This window comes from Syngnathus floridae, chromosome 16, assembly GCF_059516105.1.
Source record: "Syngnathus floridae isolate MCC-2025c chromosome 16, RoL_Sflo_1.0, whole genome shotgun sequence".
In the NCBI taxonomy this organism is placed as follows: Eukaryota; Metazoa; Chordata; class Actinopteri; order Syngnathiformes; family Syngnathidae; genus Syngnathus; species Syngnathus floridae.
Genome location: NC_142428.1, coordinates 9,093,468 through 9,117,532, shown reverse-complemented (window position 1 = coordinate 9,117,532; position 24,065 = coordinate 9,093,468). Strand labels below are relative to the sequence as shown.

Below are 24,065 nucleotides of genomic sequence, written 5' to 3'. Positions count from 1 at the left end.
ACGCCAGAACGCAAGTTCTATTGTACCGAGGTCACTCCATCAATCAAAGGGAAAAGAGTAGTGACATGACAGACAAAGAACGTCACCGAAGAATAAAACCGCTTACAGTAAATGCAATCACGAAAGAATGTGACACCTGTTAGCCGCTGACGTTTTATGACTTGGCAGTTTTTGCACCACTGTAGTGATTATTTTGATTTAACTAAATCAACTAAATGGCCTGTAATTGATTAGGAGTACAGAGCTCAAAATAAAAATAAATACATATATATGCATATTTATGTACACACACATTCTGGCCCTGGCTCTTTAACTACCATTTTTTTTATGAGCTTGAAGCAAGCACGCTGTGCCTCTAAGTGTGTGAGCGAGAAAGTGCAATCTGGCGCTCAAATACTTCCAAACGTGTGTTTTTTAAGTTTGAATGTGTAGAATTTCATTTAGTGCTTCTGGATCTGGAACAGTTTGGAACCAACGTAAATGAAATTGAATAGCACTAATGCAAAACGAGCCTGTTTCATTGCAATCGCTCGAAAAAAAGGAGAACGTAATTGTCGCTTTAGTCATTTATGAGGAGGACGGCGGCGGCATCGTCGAGCGAGCGCAGCGGCAGCCCGTTTAAGCTGCGACGGCGGCGCTGCTTTGTTGGGTCTGCGAGATGTTTCGCAAACAAGAGTTGCCATAATCAGGTCATTTGTCATAATGACAACCATTAGCGTGGATCATCAGCAACGCAGCAGTCAGGCAAAGAAATCAGGTGGCCTCGCTCAGCTTCCTCCCAATTACGCGCCGTGGCGCCCGCACACGCGCGTGTACACACATGTGCGCACTCTCGCTGTTAGCAGGTTGTTTGATTTGTCTGCTTGTCTGTTCGACACATCGCTGATAACCAGCCACGCTGATTTCGAGCATTTTTTTTTTGCGTCAAAAATAACTTAGAGATGTAAAAACTTCAGCATGTGCAGTGCAATTCAGTTGAGAGTACACACACAAAAAAGTTAATTTGATCAATCAGATGCTAACCTGATAATGGTCATGGATATGATCAATAATATACACTAATGCCAACTATTAATTTGAACTGGCAAGCAAATGAACGAAAACAATTAAAAAAAAAAGAAAATACCAACAATAAAATTGAGCGATTTTAAATGTTAACTACAGCACCATGGCAGCATGTCTGGCTGCTCGCTCCATTTGAAGGTACAATATATAGCATCGAGCCTATGCTAAGCTAATGACTAGCAAGAATTGACTTCCCCTAAATAAAAAAAACAAAAAACAAGGACAAGTGGCTAATGAAGTGGATGCTCAAGTACGTACATAGCATGGCTAACGACAACCATGTAAATGATCAGAGAATAACAATTAAAGGAATTTGAAATGAAGCACAAGTCCAACGTTCAAAGTGCTTAATTTACATTTATTTACAAAGGGGAGCATTATACCTGACTGGGGATGCACTGAAACAATGCAGACAAAACAGGCCTTGGTTTCCTCGTGTAAGTTTTCTATGTCAGCCATAAAATTATCATCTAGGTCCATTGCTACAGCTAATTTTACGATTCCACCAAATCGTGTCAAAGTGGGAACTCAGGTCCATATGCAGGCTGGAAGTCATTGGCCTTCTTGAGCAGGGCTGCTTTAACGGCGCTAATCTTCTCATCCAGCTCGGTCAGACTGCAGGCCTGAAGGAAAACATCAACAGCAAAGTCAGCCTGGCAGCAAGGAGACGAAAGCATCCCAAAAAGAACAAACAAGAAGATGTGTACCTGATCAGGGGAGGTCTTGGGTCTCTTGTGTGGGAGGTTCTACAAAGAAGAAGACACCTTGATGATTAGGCAAAAAGTCACGGGCTCCTCCTAAGTCTCAAGTAGAATGCATGCACTATAGGGTTTAAGTCCGAGGACTTGTCCATCCAAAATCTTTTCTGTTTTTTGGTGACGTCATACCAAAAGGACGCCCTCTACTGTTTTTCAGCAATAACTTCATTTTAGTGCTATTTTGTGACGTTCTTGTGGGAGCAACTACATGTAGCTGCTTGAGCAAACCCCCAAAATACATTTTATCCCCACCCCTCCCCACAAAAAGTGGTACTTGGACTGGAAAAGACCCCGCGGATTTATTCAGAAACACTCGACATGTGCGCTGGCACAAACATGCAGCGAGTCAAAAGGGGTTGAAGAGCGCAGCGTGCTGTGCTGTGCGACGGCGGCATCACGAGACGGAGAGACATGATGCGGCTCATCTCGAGCACACTTTGAAAACGTTGCTACACACACACGCGCACACACACACACGGCGGAACTACGTCTTCCATCAAGCCACGTCGCATTCTGCTCATGTGCTTTTGACGGCACGTGAAGTCCCGAAAATATTGGACATGTAATCGTGTATTCCTCAATGTTTCTGCCTTTTTAACAATATTGTTATCTATTTATTGCTATCATTACGATGATGATCTATTTAACTATGAAAGACAATGTGGTCTTAAAAGAGGAAAAGAAAAACTATTGTACACAAGACAAGGAATCGTGTGAAACAATTAATGAAGACGATTATTCGTTGATTTTAAAACTTTGTAATGATTCAACTACCAAAACTGCCATCATAGCCTCATGTCAATTTCTCCACGGCATTTGGCACATTCATCGTTTCACTTCGATTACGTTTAAGATTGTGAGAAGCCAAAATCAAAATTACGATAAATTTTGGATAATTGTCGGGCTCTACCTAGATGAACCTTGAACCTTTCCTAAGTTTCAGCCGAGCATGTTACCAAGTCCTAAAACTGAATATTGAAGTCTGCCTCGAGTCATGTGACTCAAGTCCCACACCTTTGTTGTCACCTGGGCCCACACAATGGCCGGTGACATGGCACCTCTCCCTCTTCACTAAAGGAGTGACCCGCTGGCAATTTTTTTTGTTCACACTTTTCCCTCTGACAGCTCAAACTTTTTTGCTGGAGTCTCCATTTTTGCTCCAAGCGGCTAATGGTGCCTCACAGGTGACTTTGCTACTAGTAATAGCAGCGGAACTAGCTAGCAACTTCAATTAGCCGCTTACAGCTTTTGACTATGCCGGCTGGTTCTTGAGAAATAAAGCGTGCATGTCCTCACCGTGGACTGGAAATACTCTGGCGAGAGTCCCTCCAGCTGTAAGATGCGGTCCTCCAGCTTCTTTAGCCTCTGGTAGACACTCACAGGAACTGGGCCCGCTGCAAGAAAACATCCAAAATCACATACTAAACCCATAAAAAATATGTGTGTGGTGATCCATCAGGGTTCTAAAGAATTCCAGTCAGGAGGTGATCTTTCCTATTACCTGTCGGGAGTCTGAGGTGAGCCTCAATGTTGTTGAGGCGTTCCTCGATGGCTGGGTTGCCGCAGTCTTGTGTGGCAAGGCTTCGTGCCTGTTCGCCAGCTTCTCCTTGGCCTCTGGAGTGGGTCTGAGGCCCGTATGTATTCACCACCCGCGTGACTGTGACAAATATTTACAAAAAAAAATAAAATAAGCACAGTTCATTTCTTTTCATGCTTGTTGAACTGCAGCAACGTTGGTTTACAATGAGATGGGCAAGACACATCGTGCTTCCTTAATTCATCTCAAGAATTAGTTTTGACAATTTAATAACTGTTGTCTGTGTTTTTTTATACACACAATTAGTGTGTAAATGCACAATGATTGCTATTTTATGGTCCAGTTGCACCTTTGACGTGGCTTTTAAATCCGGGGAACGGCGTGAACACGGCGTCTGTTCTGGCGCAGCTCTCCCCTGGTGAGGAAGAACAAGAAAATCACATGAATAAAAGCACAATAACATCACGGCCGCCGTGTTTTCCAAGGCCGTTAGCTACTCCAGCTCAGTCCGGCCTGACCTCTCGCCCGCTGGAAATCAGCTCTCTCCCAAACATTGGCAATCTGTGCGCGGGCTCCCACTCTACACCACGCCGCATTCAATCCCCCCACCCCCACGCCGGCCTCGCTCACCCTGATTGCAGTCGATCACGTTGCAGAACTCGCGCACGTTGTTTTCATTGATCTCCATCTGCTTGCGCTCCATAAATGCAGATATCCTGCGCTCGATCTGGAGGGACGACACGCGTAATGACAGGCGATGGATTGATCGGCCATCCGCCAAGCAAAATTGTGTCGCCGCTGTGATGAGAACGTAACGAGGCAAACGGGAAGGGAGGGCGGGGGTGAGGGGAACCTCGCTGGGTTTGTGGGCGTCGCAATTTACATGATGAGGAATGACAATTGCAATTCCAGGTAGGCGCATCATGCGGGCCGGCTGGCCACTGTGGCGTGATAGAATATGAATACTGTTTGCTTGGCTAGCAAAATAAACGCACAACAGAATGGGGCCTCTTGTCCTCCATCCACATCCAATCTGAGAGTAATGAGCATCCACTTCATAATCCATCAAGGACCAGGCCCCGCTCTCAAAGTCCTCCAAGCTGCGCGGTCTCTCATAGCAGACCGCGCCGCTAAAGGACCCCCGCCCCTCCCCCTGTTGCCAGATCTCGGGCCTGCAATGAGCCCTTTAATGACGTGATGATTATTCATAAGCGTAACCCACCTCAGACTTGCCGGCACGGATTTGCACCAAGACGTCATCGCCCGCGTCAGGGAGGGGCAGCGTTGACGGGCTGCGGCGGAGGGCGGACGAGGACGCGGTGTCATGCGGCATTTCTTTCTCGGTCTCAAGTGACTCACGAGTTGGAGCCTCTGCCAGTGTTTTGAGGTTCTCCGATATGGCCTGGAGTAAATATAAATAAATACAAATACTTTTCCAATCCTTCATTCTATTTTTCATCACTATTTATTCCACATCAACATTATTCGCAGCTGGTCGTAGCTGTTGGTTTTGTTTTGCTTGTGCCATGTAATAAGATTTCATTCTGTTTACTCTTTTGAATGACAATAAAGCGAGCCAAATTTGAAAATAACAATACAAAATGCAATGTTCAGCAACAGGTTTAGAGAATACAAACGTTTATATGGTAATGAAAAACTGGGGTTTTAATGGGAGTCAATAAAGCAATTTTGCCCACGAAGATGTTTAGAACTATAGTAAAAAAAAAAGTCGTTAAATTTGTTTTGTTGCTAGTCTTGGCATCCAAGTCTTACTACCACAACCTGAGAAAATTGTACAAAAATCCCAGTGAAATGTTGAGAGGACATGTAGTGTACCTGTAGCTTAATGATGTGCCGTTGTAGACAGTCGTAAGTGTGAGCGGCGTCCGACTGCTGTGGACTCAAGGCATCCAGGTTGACTTCCATCCTCAAAGCGGCGTCACCTAATTTGAGCTGAAACACGCACAAAAAGAGCAAGAAATGTTTTGTATTTTTTCACTCAATTAACTTGCCTCAAATGATTGTAGAGAACATAAGTTTTCATTTTGTGTATTTTTATTCTTCATTTAATAAATGGGGGATTTCGTCCTTTAATTTCTCAAATGAGAAAGCAAAACGAAAGAAAAAGTTTTGCAGTAAAAAAACCGCAACAAACATATCATTGGCAACAATTGCTAAATTTTCGCGAGGTTGCGGCACTCATAAAATAACTAATAAACTAAACTCATGAAAACATTGAAAATAATCGAACTTGGTTCTTATATATAGGAGAGAAACATTTTGAGCACTGTAGCGTGTCGCTTTACGAAGTTCTATTCATGTATTTGCAGTGGTGTATGATTTTGCCTGCCCCATCCAATATGGCGGCCTGGCTAACAAAACACTGGGGGGGGGGGGGGGGGCTAATCCGCTCAATGAGGCATCTCCGATTGTCTGTGGAGAACAAAATCTCACGGTTTAAAAAGGCTTTTACTTCTGCGAAGATGTCGGGTGTTTACGTTGTGAAATGCTGTCGTGCAGCCGCGACGTGCATTAGCATGTGAGCTAGCAAACAACACCAACTTGGCTGTCTTCCGCGCTTAAAAAAATACCGAACCAACCTCGCTGACGAGGTCGGCCAGCAGCTTGAGCAGGTCACTCATGCAGTCCGTGTAGCTGGACAATTTGCTACTAGTGGACTCCTTCGCGGATGGGGAACTCTCACCGGCCAGCTTCGTTGTTTCCGCCATTGCTGTTTTACGTCAGGAGAAGACGTGCACGCCGATTGGTTGGAAGAAAAACATGGAGGGCGGAGTATATGCGTCACTGCGTGGGCGCGCGTCTGCAGCTCAGAGCGCCCACTTCACATAAAACCAAAAAATAAAATCCTGATTATAAATTCCATAATTATTTTAGAAATGGTCATCATAGTGTGGGTGGAGTCAGTGATAGGCATTTTCACGAGCATTTACACCCTAATTTGCTCATTATGCTGATTTTTCTAGTTTTTTTTTTTTTTATCGAGTCCACACTTTAAAATTTATAATTAATCTCAGGCTTTAAATTTTCGCTCTCAAACCATGTTTTAAATACCTCAATTCGTCACTTCTCTATAACTGTAAACAATGATGCTTTGGCATGTAAAAACACATTTGACAATACAGAATGTGTTAATTGCATTAGATGAAAAATCAAGCATTATAACGTAGTTAAAAATTATAAAACCAGGTTTATAATGACATACTTGGCAGTTAACATTACACTTGACAATTCATACTAAGGAACAGTCATGCTCTAATGAGAACATTGTTGTTGAGTGCAGAGCAGCCTGTGCAGCAGTAGCATCGACCACAATGGTGATTTTCGTGTGAGTGTGCGTGCGCACGTTGAGTGACTGTGGGAAAATCTGGCTGCTCTATTCATTTTGCCGTCTATTCACTTGATGGCGAGAGAGACTGATGAGGACAACAACAGGAAAATGACAGTTGCTGGCAAACGAGAAAGCACCGCGGCACTCACGCGCCTCAAATCTCTTTTCGTGGGTTAATCATTTTAGTAAAAAATGAGGACAAGTTCCTTGGTTTCATTTGTCTGTGTTCTACCCCCCGAAACGGGAGCAGAACTGTAATGGTTTGACACACTGAGCCTACGTTCTCCCTACGGACTTATATTTGAATGGACTTAACATGCCGTCGGAAGAATTTAAACCCCTGGTGGCCATCTTACGTTGCCACCCACTAAAACTGACTAATTTGAATACATCGATGGAGGGAGGTGTGTCTCATGCATGTGGTTTACATGTTGTCAACGACTATCGTGATATTTCCAATCTTCGGTTTCATTTTTTAAAACAAATTATTTGTGCCTTTTTCATTGTGTACAGCGCTGATAATTGTTAAAAACAGTATGCAGTTCAAACGATACAGCACAATGTTACGCACATTGCGTGTTGCCTTGATTTCGCCCCCCCCCTCCCCCCTCCACACTTTCTTTTAAATACATTTTTTAAAAAAGCGCCTGCACCTGTCACCTGGGGTCCCGCTGCCTCTATTCAATCCTCATTTACATAACCTCGTTTAGCAGTTCACAAATCAGAGCCATTAGGCGCCGCTCACGGGAGCCGAGGCTTCTAATTTGCCGCCACCATGCAGTCAGCCGGGAAATTGTTGCGCTCGGGAGGCCCCCCAAAAGAAAGGTACACGTCCTGGCTTTGATTGTTGATTGTGATGGTAAATGTACAGATGATTAGGACACGTGACCACGTCAACCTCCCCCCGCCCCCACGGCACTATTGATTTCTTGCCAGAACTCAGCAGGCAACCGATCCCGGGTGGTGCTGGGAGCCCGCATGAAGCAGGAAAGACATGGGTCATCTGTAGGCCACATTTAGCAAGGTGCACAAGTCATCTTCCTGGTAAATGTCCGTCCGGGCGTCTGAGCGTTTCCACTCTATTCATTTTCACTCCAGCACATTCTATGGCCTCAAATTCATACCAGTGTACGCTTACACAAATTCGGTGACTGCCCAAAAATTTCCTCTTCGCTGCCGGTGCGTGAAATGATTGTCAAGTTGTGCGCTCGCTGCTTCAGCCCATGCGCAACCATTTATAACGCCATTCCTCAAAATGTGCGCGCGCGCAATCACTCCAAGTTCCCAAACGGGGGGAGCCTTTTATTGATGCGCCGTCGATTCAACAGGCTGTGAATAGGCCCAGTCAAGAACCAAAAATATATTTTCAATCTGCATTCAATCTGGCAAAGATGACAGCAAGGAGGAGTGCGATTCACGCTGCCGCAAACTTGCCGCCGGTGCATTGTGAGGGGGGGGGGGGGGGGGGGGGGGAGCGGGGTTATCTTTTGGAGAAGCCACGTTTAATTAATCAACAAATCGCTACTTTCCTCCTCCTACTCCCGCTCGCATGTGTTTGCACTTCACGCTCGGCATGAGGCGCATCCTAAAGATTGCGCGAAACATTGCGTAACAACACAATCTGATATGTGTTGATATGAAAAGAGTCAGCAGACTGTCAAAAGGGTCACGTCACACAAAAGTGTTGACGAGGGGGTGATTCGCGAAAGTGCGCTGGGCCGGCTGCATTTTTTTTAACCAATATATTTTATTCTTTCACTTCACTTGAGAATAATTTATTACAAGTGTGCAGAGCAGGTCGGTGTGGGGGAGGGGATTTAGCAGAGTGGTGCTCGAGAATGCTATAGCAACCAACAAGGGGACCTTTGGTAAAAGCAACTGTGCTGCTGGAGTTGCACAAAAAAAGAAAAAGAAAAAAGAAAAAGGACACCAGACATGCAGATCATGGCGGAGTAAAAGAGTTTTAAAACAAATTAGCTCCTTTCCAATGCAGATGCGATTAGCTTACATGAAAGTTCTAATTGTTTCATTTTAGACTCAAATATTTCAGTAGTGGCACCTCAAAAGTCTACACACCCCTACACACTTTGTGAACCTAAAAAAAACTGACACCAAGATCATTTCAAAACCTTTTTCCCTACTATTAATGTAACCTATCTGTATTGATACTGCAATAATGTAGTTGCACAAGTGTGCACACCATCTTATAAATGGAGACGTGGCCACATTCAGAATGAACTCATCGCATTCAAAAGCGAGTCAGCACATACCTGCCACCATTTGAAGCACATCCGACTGAAGTTCAGTTGTTCTAGTAGGCTTTCCCTGACATCTCTTTTCCAAGCAGAAAATAAAGATTTTGCGCTTACATTGACAGCTACTTGGAATTGTTCGCAATTTCATGCTTCACAGTGGGTACGTTATACTTTGGTGATGAGCAGCAATTTGTTCGTGTCAATAAAAAAAATCACAGCTTGTGTTGATGTGATGACGGAAATTTCATTTTTGTGGATTGCTATTACAAAAAAAAAAAAAAACACACAAAGTTGGAACACATTTGGTTCCAAGTGTGCTATTTTGTTTGAAAATGGGCTGCTTGGGGGATTGTGAAGAAGAACATACATATAGGGGCAGCCTATAGCTCGCCCCTAATCTCGTAATCTTCCCTCCTGACAGGACAGGTCTTCTTAATGTTGTCTTGACAAATTACTTTTAATGAAGATGTAATTAATGGAAGTAGACTGTCAAAGCAAACAAGCCTTCTAATTGATTTGTGGGAGGGGGGGCGCAGAGCGCGACCTCGAGCCAAGCCCAACCCGCCTCCCTCTTTGTCCGGGGGAGCCTCTATTGATTAGTGCCTCTGTGTATCGCCGCGCATGTGTTTGGCTTCATTAAGAGATAACGGCTTCCTGATTACTTCCATCCCCGGCTTTAATGTCGCTTAATGTCTACTTTGTTCCCGTGTCATGTCGGGGACCAGCGGGAATAATAAGAGCGTGTGGGTGGGCCCGGCGAGGAGGGGGGCCCCCCGTGAGGGGCGGTGGGCCATCAGGGGGGATCGGTGGAACGGGTTAGAAAAGCAGAACCTCGAGACGCAGCATGTGGTCAGTCTGCTAAACTGTTGGCAGCCATTTCAGTGCCAGTCGGACCTGATGCTATGCTAACGTACAAAGTATCTCCATATTTGGGGATTCCCGCCGCCCCAGGTGTCAAACTCGGGTCCTCCCTTGTATCCTGCCTGTTTTAGAATGATACCTCCTCCAACACACCTGATTCAAATAATCTGGATGGTTATCGAATCCTGCCAAGCTTGCTGATCATGTGATCAGGTGTGTTGGAGGAGGCAGACATCTAAAACAGGCGGGCAGGCAAGATGGAGGCCCTCGAAGAACGCAGTTTGACAGCTGTGGTTTTTAGAGCGATAGCTTCACCCCAAATTACAACGCCAAGGGTGTTCAACTTCAGAGATTCCACCAAATTTTCTGGTAGAATCCTTTTTGGCAGTTCAAAGTTAACCCTGCTTGCTCCCTTCGAAAAAAAGTTCTTCTTTCTTTTTGAAAGGGAAGCATTACCCCGGCGGCCCCCCCTCGCGGTCGACTTCCGTTCGCCGAGCCTGTAAATTGACCACATTAAGAAAAGCACGTCTCCAACTGAGCAATTGAAAAATACACGGTGACAATTGCGCCTAAAAGGAGCCGGCGGGGGCGACGCGCCACAGAATTGCATGTTAGCTAATTGTTAATTGAGGCGGCTGCCAGAGGCTAATTGCGTTGGCGCAGCCATTTGCATGATGGACCAGCCACCTGCCCGCAGCCTCTGCCAGAGCAAACTATATAATTAGTCAACCTTTTTTTTTTGACTGTCGCCCCTTTTGTGTCACATGAATTCCTCCTAATGACATATTTCATTAAGAAAGAGAAGGGAGGTGGAAGAGTGGGAGGGGGGGCGGTGGGCAAATATCACCACCATCCTCCCGGCTAATCCCCTCGCAGGCTGTAGAAGAAAATATGTTAAGTCTCAACAGGTCCTAATGTGTGGGACCCTATTTACCTCGAACCTCGGGGGGTGGTCCTGGCTGGGGGTTAAATGGACATTTGTGCCTTTTCTCAGCTGGGATCATAGCAGCGGCCAAGACGGACGCCATTAAGCTGTCACATTTTGGGGATCTTGATTGCGTATTGTCTGGCAACATTCAAGGCTTCTTTGGGTGCTGCAACCTATCATTCACTTTGGGGGGGTGAGCAACATGCGGAACGTGGGACACTTGGCAGCCCCTGCGAGAATCAGGAAACTCAAAAGTGAGGATCATTCATTTTCATACACTGAAAAAAAATGGTGTCTTAAATTTACTCAATTTGATTTGGTGAAGTGGTTGAAGAAAATTAAAACATCTGGATTCTGACACAATTCTTGTTTATTGGGAGGCGGTGCGTGCGTCAATTCCCTTTGACCCTTTGACTGATGCCCTCGCCAGGCCATTGATGGGCTCATTCAATCTCCAGTTATCTCAGCGGGGTGCTGACAAAGAAAGTGTGGCCTTAACCCGTTTAGTCATGCCTCGTTAGCCCCCAATGAACCCCCAAAGGACCCCCGGGCGATACTGTACACAGACCCATGGGGGGCGGGGGGGTACAGAGGGCCACATGCTTGATTGTGAGGCGCTCACTGGCAGAACGCAGACTTGCGGCATCTGCTTGGGAGAAGGGTCTCAATCTGATTGCTTTTCTTAAAGTAGTTTGGGTTTCAAGTGGAAGGGTAGGGTTTGAAGTCAGGGTTTCAAATTAGGATTTGAAGTTAGTGTTAGGCTATGAAATTTGTCTTGTGAACGCCTTTCTCCCTTCCTTCCTTCCTTCTTTTCATTCTTTGTACTTCGTATGTCTTTTTATTATTCCTTCCATCCATCCATCCCTTTCTTCCAACTTTCCTTTCCTCCTTCCTTGGTCATATATTTTCTTTTCTTATCTTTCTTACATCCTATCATTTTGACTTTCACTTCATCATTCCTCCATTGCTTCCTTCTTTCCATTCACACTTCCTTGGTTCTCCCATTCCTTTTTTTCTTCCCTTCGACATATATTCAATAGATCCTTTGTCCTTTCATCCTTCCTATGTCCTTTCTTCATCCCTCCGTTGTTTCCTGCCACCACCTACTTCGTTCCCTTCGTTCCGTCCTCCCTTCGTGAAAATTGGAGCCCACCTCCTTTTAGGCCCATCCTGCATTTCTCCCAATAAAAGCTGCGCAGAGCGATGGAAGGCATTCCCACTGCAAAGCGGGCGGCCATGAGCTGAATGAGCTTGTAGGCTGATGGGATGCAAATGCGCGGCGAGCCCTCGCGGAATTTGGAGAGCGCACTTGTGCATTGGGATGAGAGGGCGGCAATCTGTACGGCTCTGTTTGACAATGAAACCAATAATGGAACACAATACAGTCAACACTCACTTATTGTCGGCTTTAGGAACCAAGCTCGGAAGCGAACAGCCTCAATTCACCACAAATATTTGCCCAACCCCCTTGCTAACAAAAAGTATAGCATGTACCCAGGAAAGCTAACTCACTATAGCCTATGGAATGGATGGTTACATTTCAAAATAAAACTGAATTAATACAAGCAACTGTTCGTTCATGAGCCGTAAAGCAAAAGACGTATGCAACAAGGACGCTAATCTGAAGGACAGCTGCGCAACAGGTGCAACACACACACACACACACACACACACACACACACACACACACACACACACACACACACACACATACGCAATGGTGCCACAACAATGCAAACACTTGCGTTGGCTTTGTTGAGAATAAAAAAACAGCACTTGAATCGCTTGGAGCACCAGCAGTTCACCACAGTTAGCGTGCGCAAACATTATTTGAACAATTTTCACATCAACTACGTTATACCTACTCTTGTTTTTATTCTTTTTTTCTTTTAATAAACACTTGAAATAAAATATGTCATTCACCAGACATGCTGATGCAGACCTCCTTCTTTCCTTCGCTTGTTTAAGCTAGCTGGTAGCGCTCATACGTGCTGCTCTGAAAGAGCCAGCCAAAAACCTTTGCTGGTTGAAACAAGCCAGCCAGCAATGGCAACGTGAAAAAAGGTGGTTTGATGTCAATTAGTTGAACCTGGGTTTCAAACCAAACATGGTGACGCGGCATTTTGTTGCTATGCTGCACGCAAGCGGAATAAGCTAAATTTATAGGGCCACTTGTTGCAATCTATGTTTGAAGGATTCCATGAGTTTGCGATGAAGAGTAAAAATTACATATATGGAGGCTTCATTTGTAATCCGCTACATTCATCCTCTACTTTTGCTCACTTCATTCAAGTTAAAGACGTAAACGGCAAAGCCAATGCGTCCTTGGAGGTCGCTGCGCTTATAAAGCCGAGACAACCAAACCTTGACGACCTGCCCTTTCCACCAGCTTCAATTGGCAAATTTACACATTTGCCGACGTTGAACAAAAGGTCGCCAGCACCGAGTGGCTCCAATATTTGATTGCTGACCCCGGAAGGAGTGAAACAGCCTTGGGAATTTGGTCCCGCTTTCTCTGCCAGTCACATTGCTGAGTTGGGGCAACAACGTTGTAGGTTATGCTACAATTTTGCAATAAAAGGAATTGAGAACACGCGTGGAACAAATTTGTGATGCTACTTGGTAATAAACAATTACAGATGTATAACAAGGAGTCAAGCATCGAAAAATCATTTTTGCAACGAATTGGGAAAAACTGACACAAAAAACAATGTTTTTTAGGGATCTGACACAAAAATTGTGAATCACACATTACTGATGACTGTTGACAAGAATTTGCTACATCACCATAACTTAAGAACCACTTATTCCAAAAAATGGTAGGTTTTACTACATTTTTGCCCCAACATTTTTGTTTCTTGTTGGATTTAATTTTCTTTAATTCTTTGTTTTTGTGGGGGTTTTTTGCAGTTATGTTTAGGTGTGTGTGTGTGTATGTGTGTGTGTGTGTGCGTGTGTACGTGTGTGTGTGTGTTCTTCAGGGCCACCAAACGGGGGAAGGGGATAACGTATCGCAAATATGAAAAATTTGATATAATGCAAAGCGTGGATTACAATTCACCATGTTCAAAGCAGTTCAATAGAGTAACAAAAATGATGTAATGAAACAAACAAACAAACAAACAAACAAACAAACAAACAAACAAACAAACAAACAAACAAACAAATTGACCAAAATAAGGCAAAATTCCAAAGCCTATGTCTCTATTATTGTAAAAATGAGCGTATAAATTCTGCTTTAAGTCAAAGGGCAATGCAGTAAAAGGATATATGGATCATATCACGCGAACACGTTTGACATTATACGCGTGCTTGTTCCACGGATCATTTTGTAACGATTGTATGTGTCAACACGGAATTGAAAAGCTATTTCCACCCTGAAATTAGACGACCTGCAGCGAGCCGCGTTGCCTGGCAACCACATTGTTAGGTGGCGGGAGAGTGGCTGACCCCCACCCCGCCCATTCGCCAGTTCCCCTTGCCCTTAATGATGAATAAAGCTTTTTAGACTTTTTTTCTCAAACGCCTTGAAATTTTTTTATATATATGTAAAAAACAGGGTCCGATTCAAAGTATATAAAAAAGAAAACAAATATTTGCTTTGCTAGTGATCTCTCCCAGCATTGATTGATTGGTGATAAGATGGCGTTTAGCCTGCGATAAGCTGCTGTTTGATGTGCGTCGACTCACGCACCCAAAAAAGTAACATTGAAAGACAAAGGCAACAAAAAGCTCGAGTTGACCGAGCAAACGGACCCGCCCTAACACAAAAGCCCAAGAATGGACTTGCTGTTTGCTCCTCCGTGATGAAACGTTTCACGTGAGTTTGCCGTCAGCACGCCAATCTGTGCCGAAGAAATGAAAGGACTTTAAAAAAAATGTTCTGTCAAAGCACTTGGAGTTTTCTGTTTTAATAGCAAATACTTAAAAATGAATTACAGTACTGATAAGATGCTGGCCAATTATTTTGAATTTTTTTGTTAGAAAATATTTCATTAATGTTTGTGACAGCTGTTGTGAATGTGCTATCTGAATAAAGATGTACTGTATTCTAGTAGTAATACTAGAAACGTGTTTTTCAAGCTCGAGTTGTCATCCTAATTGTATGAAAAACAGGACGGAAACAACATACAATATAAAATCATTGATATGTTCCGTATGTGCCTTACAATATTGTTTTTACTGGTTACAAAACAAAATACATGTTTAGTAATACAAAAAAGTAACATTCAACTTTAATAAATTAAAGTGTGGCAACTGTTATGGGGCAGTTCAAATGAATTACAAATAAATACAAGTGAATTTTGAATTCTAACACTAATGAAGATACTATTTTGTTAAGTTTTGTTACATTTATGATTTCGTCATCATGTTTTTTTTATTGCAGTACTATTTGTATTTAATATTTCTTTTTTTTAAAAACAGATTGTAAGGTCCACTTTGGCAGCACATTCCTCAAATGAGGGAGAGAGGTGTAGGGGAAGGTCACCTTTTCATAATTTATTAATAAGACTATTTTTCCCGTGTTAAGTCAAATATCTATGATAATTTACATATAAACGTACAAATACCAAACCAAATGACAGCAAGATTGTCCCAACAGAAAAAAAACCCTGTACAATAGAGCTGAAAATTCCAACTTTTTACATGAGGAAGGGGCGCGACAAGAAAAAAAAAAAAAGGCAGCTAATGTAAATCTATGTTGGAGCTAATATAATTTACATAAATAAATCCCACAAGTTGCGGTAGAAAAAGCGAGTCCGGAAAAATCCTTTCCTCAAAAATGTTTGTTTTTGAAAATGTGCGATTACTTGAGGAAGTCGCATTTGCGCCCCCTTTTTGGTCACCACGTCCTGCCGTACAAGAGCGCCGAGCACTGCAACGCGCTTCCGTACTCAGCGGCCGGCGAATTGAGGTGCGACAGTCCGCCCACTTGGGCGCCGTGCAGCGCCGGCGGGCTGGCAGACAGCGGCGGTGCACCGGCGGCCACCAACTCCGGAGAGTGGCCGGCGCTGCCCGCCTGCTGCTGGCCGGACATGAGCATCACGTTGGCGGCTTGCTGCTGCTGCTGCTGTTGCGGATGCCCGTGCGAGTGCTGGTTGTGGGCGTGGTTGTGATGATGTTGATGGTGGTGGTGCTGTTGCTGCTGCTGCCCCGCCGCCGGCCCGCTCCCTTGACACGGCTTGCCGTCCTTAACCAGAACCGGAACCGCCACCCTGCGGGGCGATTGCTGCTGCTGTGATTGCTGGCAAGCCGACGCTGAGCCGCCCTCCTGCTGATGCATCTGCTGCTGCGACACCTTGTCCTTGGCTTGCCTCTTCATCTTGTAGCGATGGTTCTGGAACCAGATTTTGACCTGGGTGGGCGTCAGGTGGATCATGCTGGCCAGGTGCTCGCGCTCGGGGGCCGACAGGTACTTCTGCTGCTTGAAGCGGCGCTCCAGTTCGTACACTTGGGCCTGCGAGAAGAGCACGCGGCGCTTCCGGCGCGGCACCGCGGCGCTCAGCGAGCCATGCATGCCCTTGGCGTGGGCCTCCGCCAGGGAGCCCAGCCCGCCCATGGCGCCCATGCTCATGGCCGACGACGAGCCGTGCATGAAGCGGGAGACTGTGAGGGGCACGCGCACAGACAGACACACGCGCGCGCTCGTCAGTTCAAACAACTCAAAACATGCACACACTGGAAAAAAGTTGTTGAATTTACCTGTTTAAAAAAAATAAAAAGACAACAATAAAATCAAGTTCCACCAACTTAATTTTATTTAGTGTGATATTTAAGTTGGGGGCAGATTTTAAAGAGTGCAACCAAAGCCCATGTTTCTGGTATATTTTTTTTTTTTTTACTCTATCCAACAGACTCGTTTTTCCAGTTCACATATTACACTTTGAGTAGCAAATTTGCACATATATCTCAAAAGTACTCAGATTTCACAATTATAAGAAAACCTCATTTGTTAAAACAAACAAACAAACAAAAAAAACCCCATATTCAGTTTAACAGTAAATTTGTTTGGGATTGGGTTCAATATTTTACAGGGGGGGGGAGTATAAATCCACTTTTAGCAACAAAATTCAATTCACGTCTATGGCTGAAAAAATTATTTTGATAGAATTTGATTAAAAAATGTACATTGGTTGCATTTGATTAAATTACGTTATATTAACACTGATTATTTTAAAGATGGACCTCATTTTACCACAATCTAATTATGTGTGTGTAATGAACAGATTAAACTATAGACGTTTTAAACGCACACCACCACCAATAATAATAATAGCAATAATAATCCTATAGACATAGACAGGTGCATACATGGGGGTGGACATGAGAGGTATGAGAAGCCTTGTCAGTGGGCCAAGTTTTGGGCCCCCGTGAAGCACCCCCCCTTTCAAAAACGTCAATTCACTGTTTTTTGTTGTTTCATTAATAATTAGTTTAATTTAATCGTCACATAATTTTGTGCTGTCATGGAAATGTGTCTGTTTAAAAAAAAAATATAAGTATGAAAAATATTTTTTTCATGGTGTAAAATATGTATTTTATATTTTTACTTGGTAAATATTCTATATAAATTGCTTGATTGTATATTGTAGTTGTAAATAAAATAAATAATTTAAATAAATATATATTTTTTATTTTTGAATGAATAAATACTTTAGATTTTATTTCGTAGTTTTCAATCATAAACACTATTTTTATTAGAAAATCACAAAAAATATTTTTTCCTCTTCAATTTTGTTGTATTACAGTATGTACTATCAATCTTTAACAATAGAGGTATTATTGAACAATAATTGTAAAAACTTCTCAAATAATCAAAAACTAGCAAATGAAAATGTTTTGTTGTAGCTGTAAAAAATAAAAATGTATTTGTCTTTAGGTTTGAAAAGTTAACATGGTAAATAACTATAGTTTTCTACTTCCTTTAGATTTTTGCAATTAGTTCAATAATCATCATTTCAAATCTGTTAGTATATGAATTAAAAATTTGAAGGCAGTTTATATCTATATATAGATAAATATAACTTGACAATAATTTTTCTTTTTCTATAAATTGGAAAAACGGTATCATTTTCTATTTTCACATCGTAAAATATAGACGTCTAAAATGTTTAAATGATAAAAATACAATCCTAAATGATACAAATCGGTTAATTTGCAGTTGTTTTATTTATTTTTTATTGTTAAGACGTTGTTGTGAATAAAAACTGCAATATTTTCTAGTTTTGAATAAGAATAAAGGGTACAAATATTAAAACCTTGCAATTTAAATAAATATAATTTTCAATGAAAGTATATTATTTTTCATTTTGACCAAGTATAGAAGTTTTTGATCCTTGAAAAAAAAAAAAACGTTTAAATGTCAAGTGGCGCGCGTGTGCGCGTGAACTCACTCGTAGAGAAGCGTGGGTCAGCGGCGGGGTTGGCCGGGTACCATCCGGTGGCGGCGGCCGCCCTGACTCCGTCCTGGTAGGGCGCCAGGTCACTGGCCACGCTGCCGTTGCAGTAGCCGCCCACCGCGCTGACGGCGGCAGCATGGGACAACTGTGGCACCCCGGCGGCGCTCATGTGGTAAGACACGGTGCCGCCAGCTCCGCCGCCAGCGCCGCCGCCACCACCGGCGTTGGGCCCCAGGTGGTGGTGATGGTGATGATGATGATGATGGGGCTGCTGTTGCTGCTGCTGTTGTTGCTGCTGCTGTTGCTGCATGGCCGCCTGGGACCCCTGCAGCTGCCGGTAGCCCCCCAAGTTGTTGCCGCTGTTGTTGGCCGCCACCACCGCTCCAACGCCGGCGGCTTCCATGGCGGCGGCGGCGGCGGCCGCCTTCTTGTAGCTCTCCTCCAGTGGACTCAGGATGTCGGACACGGAAAAGGGGGTCGTATGCTTGGGGCTCATCGACATTATTTGTCCTGGGGGGTCTCCTCTTTCTCTTCTACTTGTGTTTTTCTCTTTTCTTTTCCCCCCTTTTTGTTAATGTCCCTCGTCTTGTAGTGGTTGTTGCAAGTCCTTCTGGTTGTTGTTAATTGGGTGGAGTGGGAGCTGGCCGTGGCTGGCTCGGGGGTCCACGCAGCACACGTTTAAGGCGGAGGAGGGAGGGGGTGGGGGCGGGGGCTGTGGTGACGTCAGCGCGGTACTTTATTACCTGCGCTGACTGCTGAGGGCCTCTTGATGAGCAGCACGAGACATGCAGCCACAGTGGGCTGTCTTGCGTGGACCACTTCTTCGTCTTCCGCAGACTTGAGAACAGAACCACTCACTCCTTTCACGGTCTGTTTTTAATAGACCGCCCACGTGCACGCGTGACAGTGGGTCCTGAGGACAGAAAGTTGCCATTTTTAATTTTCCAGTTTTTGACAATAATGTTGTTTAATTTACAATTGACTTTGAAAATGTTTTCCATTTTCTAATATTTTTCACACTGTATCCTTGCATTGTAAATATATATACACTTCTCTTGAGAATGATAAGATTCATCTTCAAGATTATAGTCAAGTAATTTTGAATGCGATTTTTTATTTGATATGGAAAAACGCATGATTAAACATTTGTTTCGTCATTTTGAATAATACAACTCCCGTTTATATTTTGGAATGGCAATAATGAGGAGTTAAACTGTTTTGTTCCATATCTCCATATTACAAAAAACATTTTTGTTTCATCATTGTATATATTTTTGCTTCTTTGAGTATCAGAAATAGTTTCTATTTTGAAACATTATTTTCTAGTTGTAAGCAACAAACATGTATTACCTTGTATTTTCTCATTTTATTTTCTAGTAGAAAAAAAATGCAAAAATATATTTACTTTTTTGTTAGGATGTTAGGATGTTTTAAATTCTGTTTTTATATTTTACAAAATGCTATTTCTGTTCATGAAGAAAGAAAATTTAGTCTTCTATTTGCTCATCTGGAGTAGGTCGAAACTCAAATGGCTCAAAACGGGTCAAGCATATCAGTGACGTCACACCAAACAGCCCTGCGTCACACGAGGATTTAGTGGAGTAAATTTGCGTTAAACTTGTGCCCCCTAGTGGAGAAAAGCGCCATTGCAGACCGTTGCCGTTTCCCGCTACCAAAGGAGGTGTTAGGGCTCTACCTGGTGGGCAAAGAGGGACGTGCGCCAACCTGCGAATAAAAAGCTCAAGCAATAGTACTTTTATCTCCCTGGTTCTTCCCAGCTCTGAAGTTGAGATGTCCTACTTTGTAAGCGGTCGTTGAACGCTCCTTAAACTGATCAACGAACGGGGGTTTGACTGAACCAGGCGTCTTACTTGCAGGTTAGACAAAACAGCTACCAAAATGACTCATGTTTCATAAGAAATTAGACCGCCAACACATATACATGCCGATAATTATCAGTGTAAAGCTGAAAAACGCATGATTCAGCTCTTATAAGCTTCTCAAACCACCAGTCTTCGGGTCTCGAGGAACATTACAAGGACCGACTCGTTACATCATTCCCCTCTAATGAAGTGGCGTGAAAAGAGGGTGCTGGAGCGAGTCAACAGCCGGACGGGATGAGCCGGTGAGCCGCCGCCAATTCCTGGAAGACACCAATAGCAACCCCTGAAAGCTTGTCTTTGTCCGCCCCCATCATGCTCACACCCACAACGGCATTGTGGCCGCCACGCTCATAAATTGCTCGCAGGCAGCCACTGATTAAACATCGCGCAAATTGAAACACTAAACATTTTGTCTGTTCCCTCTGCAGATCCCCCTCCTGGGTGGAAAGGGGAGGGGGGACAATGGTGCATTCAGGAGGGGGGGGGGGGCACAAAAAGAGGGCCCCCTCCCTCCATATGTGATGCAAGGTGGCCCCAGCGAGGGCCACAAAGGACCAGGTGACAGGGACGATGGGCTGCGAGGTCACAGGACGAGCAAACAACATTATTGGGGGGCGGGAAAACACGAGACCACCCGACCCCCCGATCCCCCGCAACACTAACCCCCAGCTTTAACGCCCACGGCATTTTAAACACCCATTCCACGCGGTTACAAAGGAGCTTTCCAGTCTCCTGGTGATGAAAGATGCACAAAGACGTCTTCTGATCCTTGCTTCTCTTAATTCTGCTCTCGGGGAACGTTATGGGTTATTTATGACCCGGCGATTTCAAAAGCAGATTTTCATCCAACCGCCGATTCTCTTCGACATTTTCATCACACTTTTTCTACTTTAAGCCTCATATTGAAAATTGTTAAAAGTTGAAAAGTAGCAGTTCATCCTCAAAAGTGCTGGGTTAAAAATTGGACCGACCCAGAAAGTTGGCTCAATTGAGTTGTATTTAACATAAATTTCAACATTTGATTTTCTCAGCTTAGTCATAATGAACTTTTTTTTTTTTTTTTACGATTCCGTAAGCAGAAAAGCAGTTTTCAATCGAGCGCATGCGGCTTCTCTTCAGTGCTCAGGCAGTTTTGTAGCGCTGCTCAAGAGAAGTCAACCTCTTCAAACTCTGAGCATTTAAAAGTCTGAAAAGGAGTCGAGTTTTATGTATCCGACTCTGCTCAGACGTCAACAGCTCGGGTGCCTCGCCTCCTCCTCACTGAAGGGAGCGGGGATGCTTGGGGTGGGGGGTGGGGGGGGGGGGGTGCTATTCTCATGCTGAAGCAAAGCCGAAGCTCCCTTTTTACTTTAAATAATAATAAAAAAATGTTTGCAGAGCTTTTAAACCGCATAATGACTTTTTTCAACATCAGAAAAGCAATTCGGCTGTAGGAGACCACATTGAAGGCTCTTAACCCAATTTTTCAGCGGGGTGTGATCATGATATTTTTGGAGTAACACGCATTACGTCAGGTTTTGGGGTGTTTTGCAAAACAAAATGATAATAATAATAATAATAATAATAATAATAATAATAATAATAATAATAATAATAATAATAAACAATCATTTTGTAAAGCAAAAAAGTTGGACGATTCAACAAGCTAGTTTTGCGAACGTAAAAATGGTCTTTCCCGCATTTTCAAGACTACCCATTGTCCCCCAAATAATAATATTATATAAACAACATAGCATAAAATGATTTAGGCGCAAATAACCTGTGCCAACGTCAATAACCTAATTGAAAAATATTTTAAAGTTGTTCCACCTTAAATTGCTGTTTAGGCGCCTCTTAAAAAAATAAAAATGTTTACAGTATTTAAAGTCGTTTATTTATGCATTCCTTTACAAAAGAAATAATACAATTTAGCATTTTAAGGAACATATTCCCTTAAGATACGTTTTCCCTAACAATATATTGGCTTCTAATTTGCATAATACTGACGCTCACATTCAGCAAAGTCAACAACAGCCTGCAGAGATGTCGAATTACTCTGCAGGCAAAACTATATTAACTGCATTTCAAAAACAAAATGTGCAAAGAGATCTTATAAGTTGCGTGGGAGTGAGGCGGTGAAGTCCGTGCATGTCATTTGAACGGCGCAAAGTGGACCGGGTCACCCCATAAGTCCGTCCAAGCGAGCCTGGAGGCCGCCGGGTTTTCAAAGTGCTGCTGGCGGGGTGGCAGGGCCACGGCTGCGGGCGGCTGAAGGCCCACCAGACCTTGGAGGCCTGGGTAGGCGGCCAGGGGTAGGCGGAGCGTCCTCGGCTGCGCGCAGCCGCCCGAACCGTCCAGTAAGCTGTAGGCGGTATGAAAGGGTTTCCCGTCGCCGAGCAGCACCGGTACTGGCAACGGCATAGGCATCGGCACCACCAGCCTGCGCAGCAGTGGAGGGTGCAGCATCTGCTGCGGGTCGTCCGCCACCGCCGCCGGCCCCCGGCCCCTCTTCATCTTGTAACGGTGGTTCTGGAACCAGATCTTGACTTGGGTGGGCGTCAGGCTGAGCAGGCGGGCCAGCTGCTCTCGCTCGGGGCCCGACAAGTAGCGCTGCTGGCGGAAGCGCTGCTCCAGCGCCAGCGTCTGCGACTTGGAGAACAGAACGCGACGCTTCTTGCTCTTTTTGGCTGCCGCCGCAGCCGCCGAATCCGCCTCGCACGGAAGCTCGGCGTCCGCCGACGGCTCGTCCGGCTTGGTAGAGTCCGGAGACGCCTCGAGGCTGCTGCCTTCATCCCAGGCTGCAAAAAGGGGCGCACGCATGTCAGCTTTCAATTTAAAATGTGTGCGTGACTGTCTGTGTCATGTCATTTACGCAACTAAATCCATAGCGGTCCACTACATATTGGCAAATAAATAAGAAATTAATTAAATTAATTTTTGCATTTGTTTTTTTTTTAGAAAACGTGGACTATCTTAGAGTGAAAACGATGCTTGTGTCAAGTGAAAAAAGTGGTCAAATATATTTCTAAATTACAGAGGTGCAAGGTAAGCATTAAGCAAAATCAAACAACTGATACAGATTAACGACACAAATAAACTAAATGATGAAAAAGTGCCATTGAAATTATATACCATTATTACTCATAGAAATAATGACCATTATTCAATTTGAATCTTTTTGTGTTGTTACGCATAAAATGTTTTCTGCACCCTGGCGAGTGACATGAAAGTACGGACTAATCAATCCCCCCATTCCTTGGATGAAGTTAGAAAAAGGTGCACTCACACATGCAGGAGCTTGGGTCCGAGTCGAGCATCCACGACGAGGAGGAGGAGGACGAAGATGAGGAGATGCAAGAGGAGGAGATGGAGTTGAGGGGTGCGAAGGGCGACTGCGCGACCGAGAAATTTAATGAGGACGCGGGAAAAGTCTTCGGATGGCACTCGGGCAGGTCTAGGATGCTCCGGACGGAAAAACTGAACTTGGTGGGCACCGCCATGAACGCGCACACCCATAAAAGAAAAAGCAAACAGATTGGAAAAAAAATCCAGCTCCACCGTGTGTTTGCTCGGCGCAAATAAATAATCAGGAGAGGAAAAAAAGTAAGCACTTGAGGGGATTCCAACAAGTCCACTTGACGGGCTGGTGCAACAGTGTTTACACAAACACATCCACGCTTATATATAACGGCCCCCTGCCTCGCCCCCCCCCCGGGCGCTCTTTGGCGGCTAAATATGCCGACACTGGTGTCACTCGATGCGGGAGGTGTTGACGAATGAGCGGCTAGGCGGCGGCACAATGCGAGCGGGGAAGCCACAAGTCATCGTTTAGACGTTTAGCGTCGCTCGTCCAAACACATCACGACAATTGTCGCCCCCCATGAATCACCGTCTTGGGTGGCGAGTGACAACAAGAGCCCCAAACGTGCTATTAGGACACACAGATCCCCCCCCCCCCCCAAAGACACTAGCCCTCCTTCCTTTTCAGCCCAAACAAGGTGTCAAACATTAGCATACAAAGTGAGCAATTAGCGAGTTGGTTCAACTAAA

At 44.2% G+C, this 24,065-nt stretch overlaps 3 protein-coding genes across 3 annotated transcripts; all 3 read right to left on the bottom strand.

Annotated features, from left to right (window-relative positions):
* Nucleotides 1-1,402: 1,402 nt before the first annotated feature.
* mbip (MAP3K12 binding inhibitory protein 1) lies at nucleotides 1,403-6,134 on the bottom strand. Its single transcript, XM_088400610.1, has 9 exons — nucleotides 5,961-6,134; nucleotides 5,197-5,313; nucleotides 4,583-4,762; nucleotides 3,991-4,087; nucleotides 3,710-3,775; nucleotides 3,325-3,480; nucleotides 3,120-3,217; nucleotides 1,773-1,811; nucleotides 1,403-1,688 (listed from the first exon to the last, which is right to left on the bottom strand). The coding sequence occupies exons 1-9, from the start codon at nucleotides 6,087-6,089 to the stop codon at nucleotides 1,581-1,583; spliced, it is 990 nt and encodes a 329-aa protein (XP_088256736.1). The 5' UTR covers nucleotides 6,090-6,134; the 3' UTR covers nucleotides 1,403-1,580.
* Nucleotides 6,135-14,835: 8,701 nt separating this feature from the next.
* Nucleotides 14,836-18,812, bottom strand: nkx2-1 (NK2 homeobox 1). The gene is made up of 2 exons (XM_088400491.1): nucleotides 18,148-18,812; nucleotides 14,836-16,360 (listed from the first exon to the last, which is right to left on the bottom strand). Exons 1-2 carry the CDS (start codon nucleotides 18,653-18,655, stop codon nucleotides 15,597-15,599), a joined length of 1,272 nt encoding a protein of 423 aa, XP_088256617.1. The 5' UTR covers nucleotides 18,656-18,812; the 3' UTR covers nucleotides 14,836-15,596.
* Nucleotides 18,813-22,028: 3,216 nt separating this feature from the next.
* Nucleotides 22,029-23,597, bottom strand: nkx2-9 (NK2 homeobox 9). Its single transcript, XM_088401458.1, has 2 exons — nucleotides 23,302-23,597; nucleotides 22,029-22,813 (listed from the first exon to the last, which is right to left on the bottom strand). Exons 1-2 carry the CDS (start codon nucleotides 23,513-23,515, stop codon nucleotides 22,167-22,169), a joined length of 861 nt encoding a protein of 286 aa, XP_088257584.1. The 5' UTR covers nucleotides 23,516-23,597; the 3' UTR covers nucleotides 22,029-22,166.
* Nucleotides 23,598-24,065: the final 468 nt, after the last annotated feature.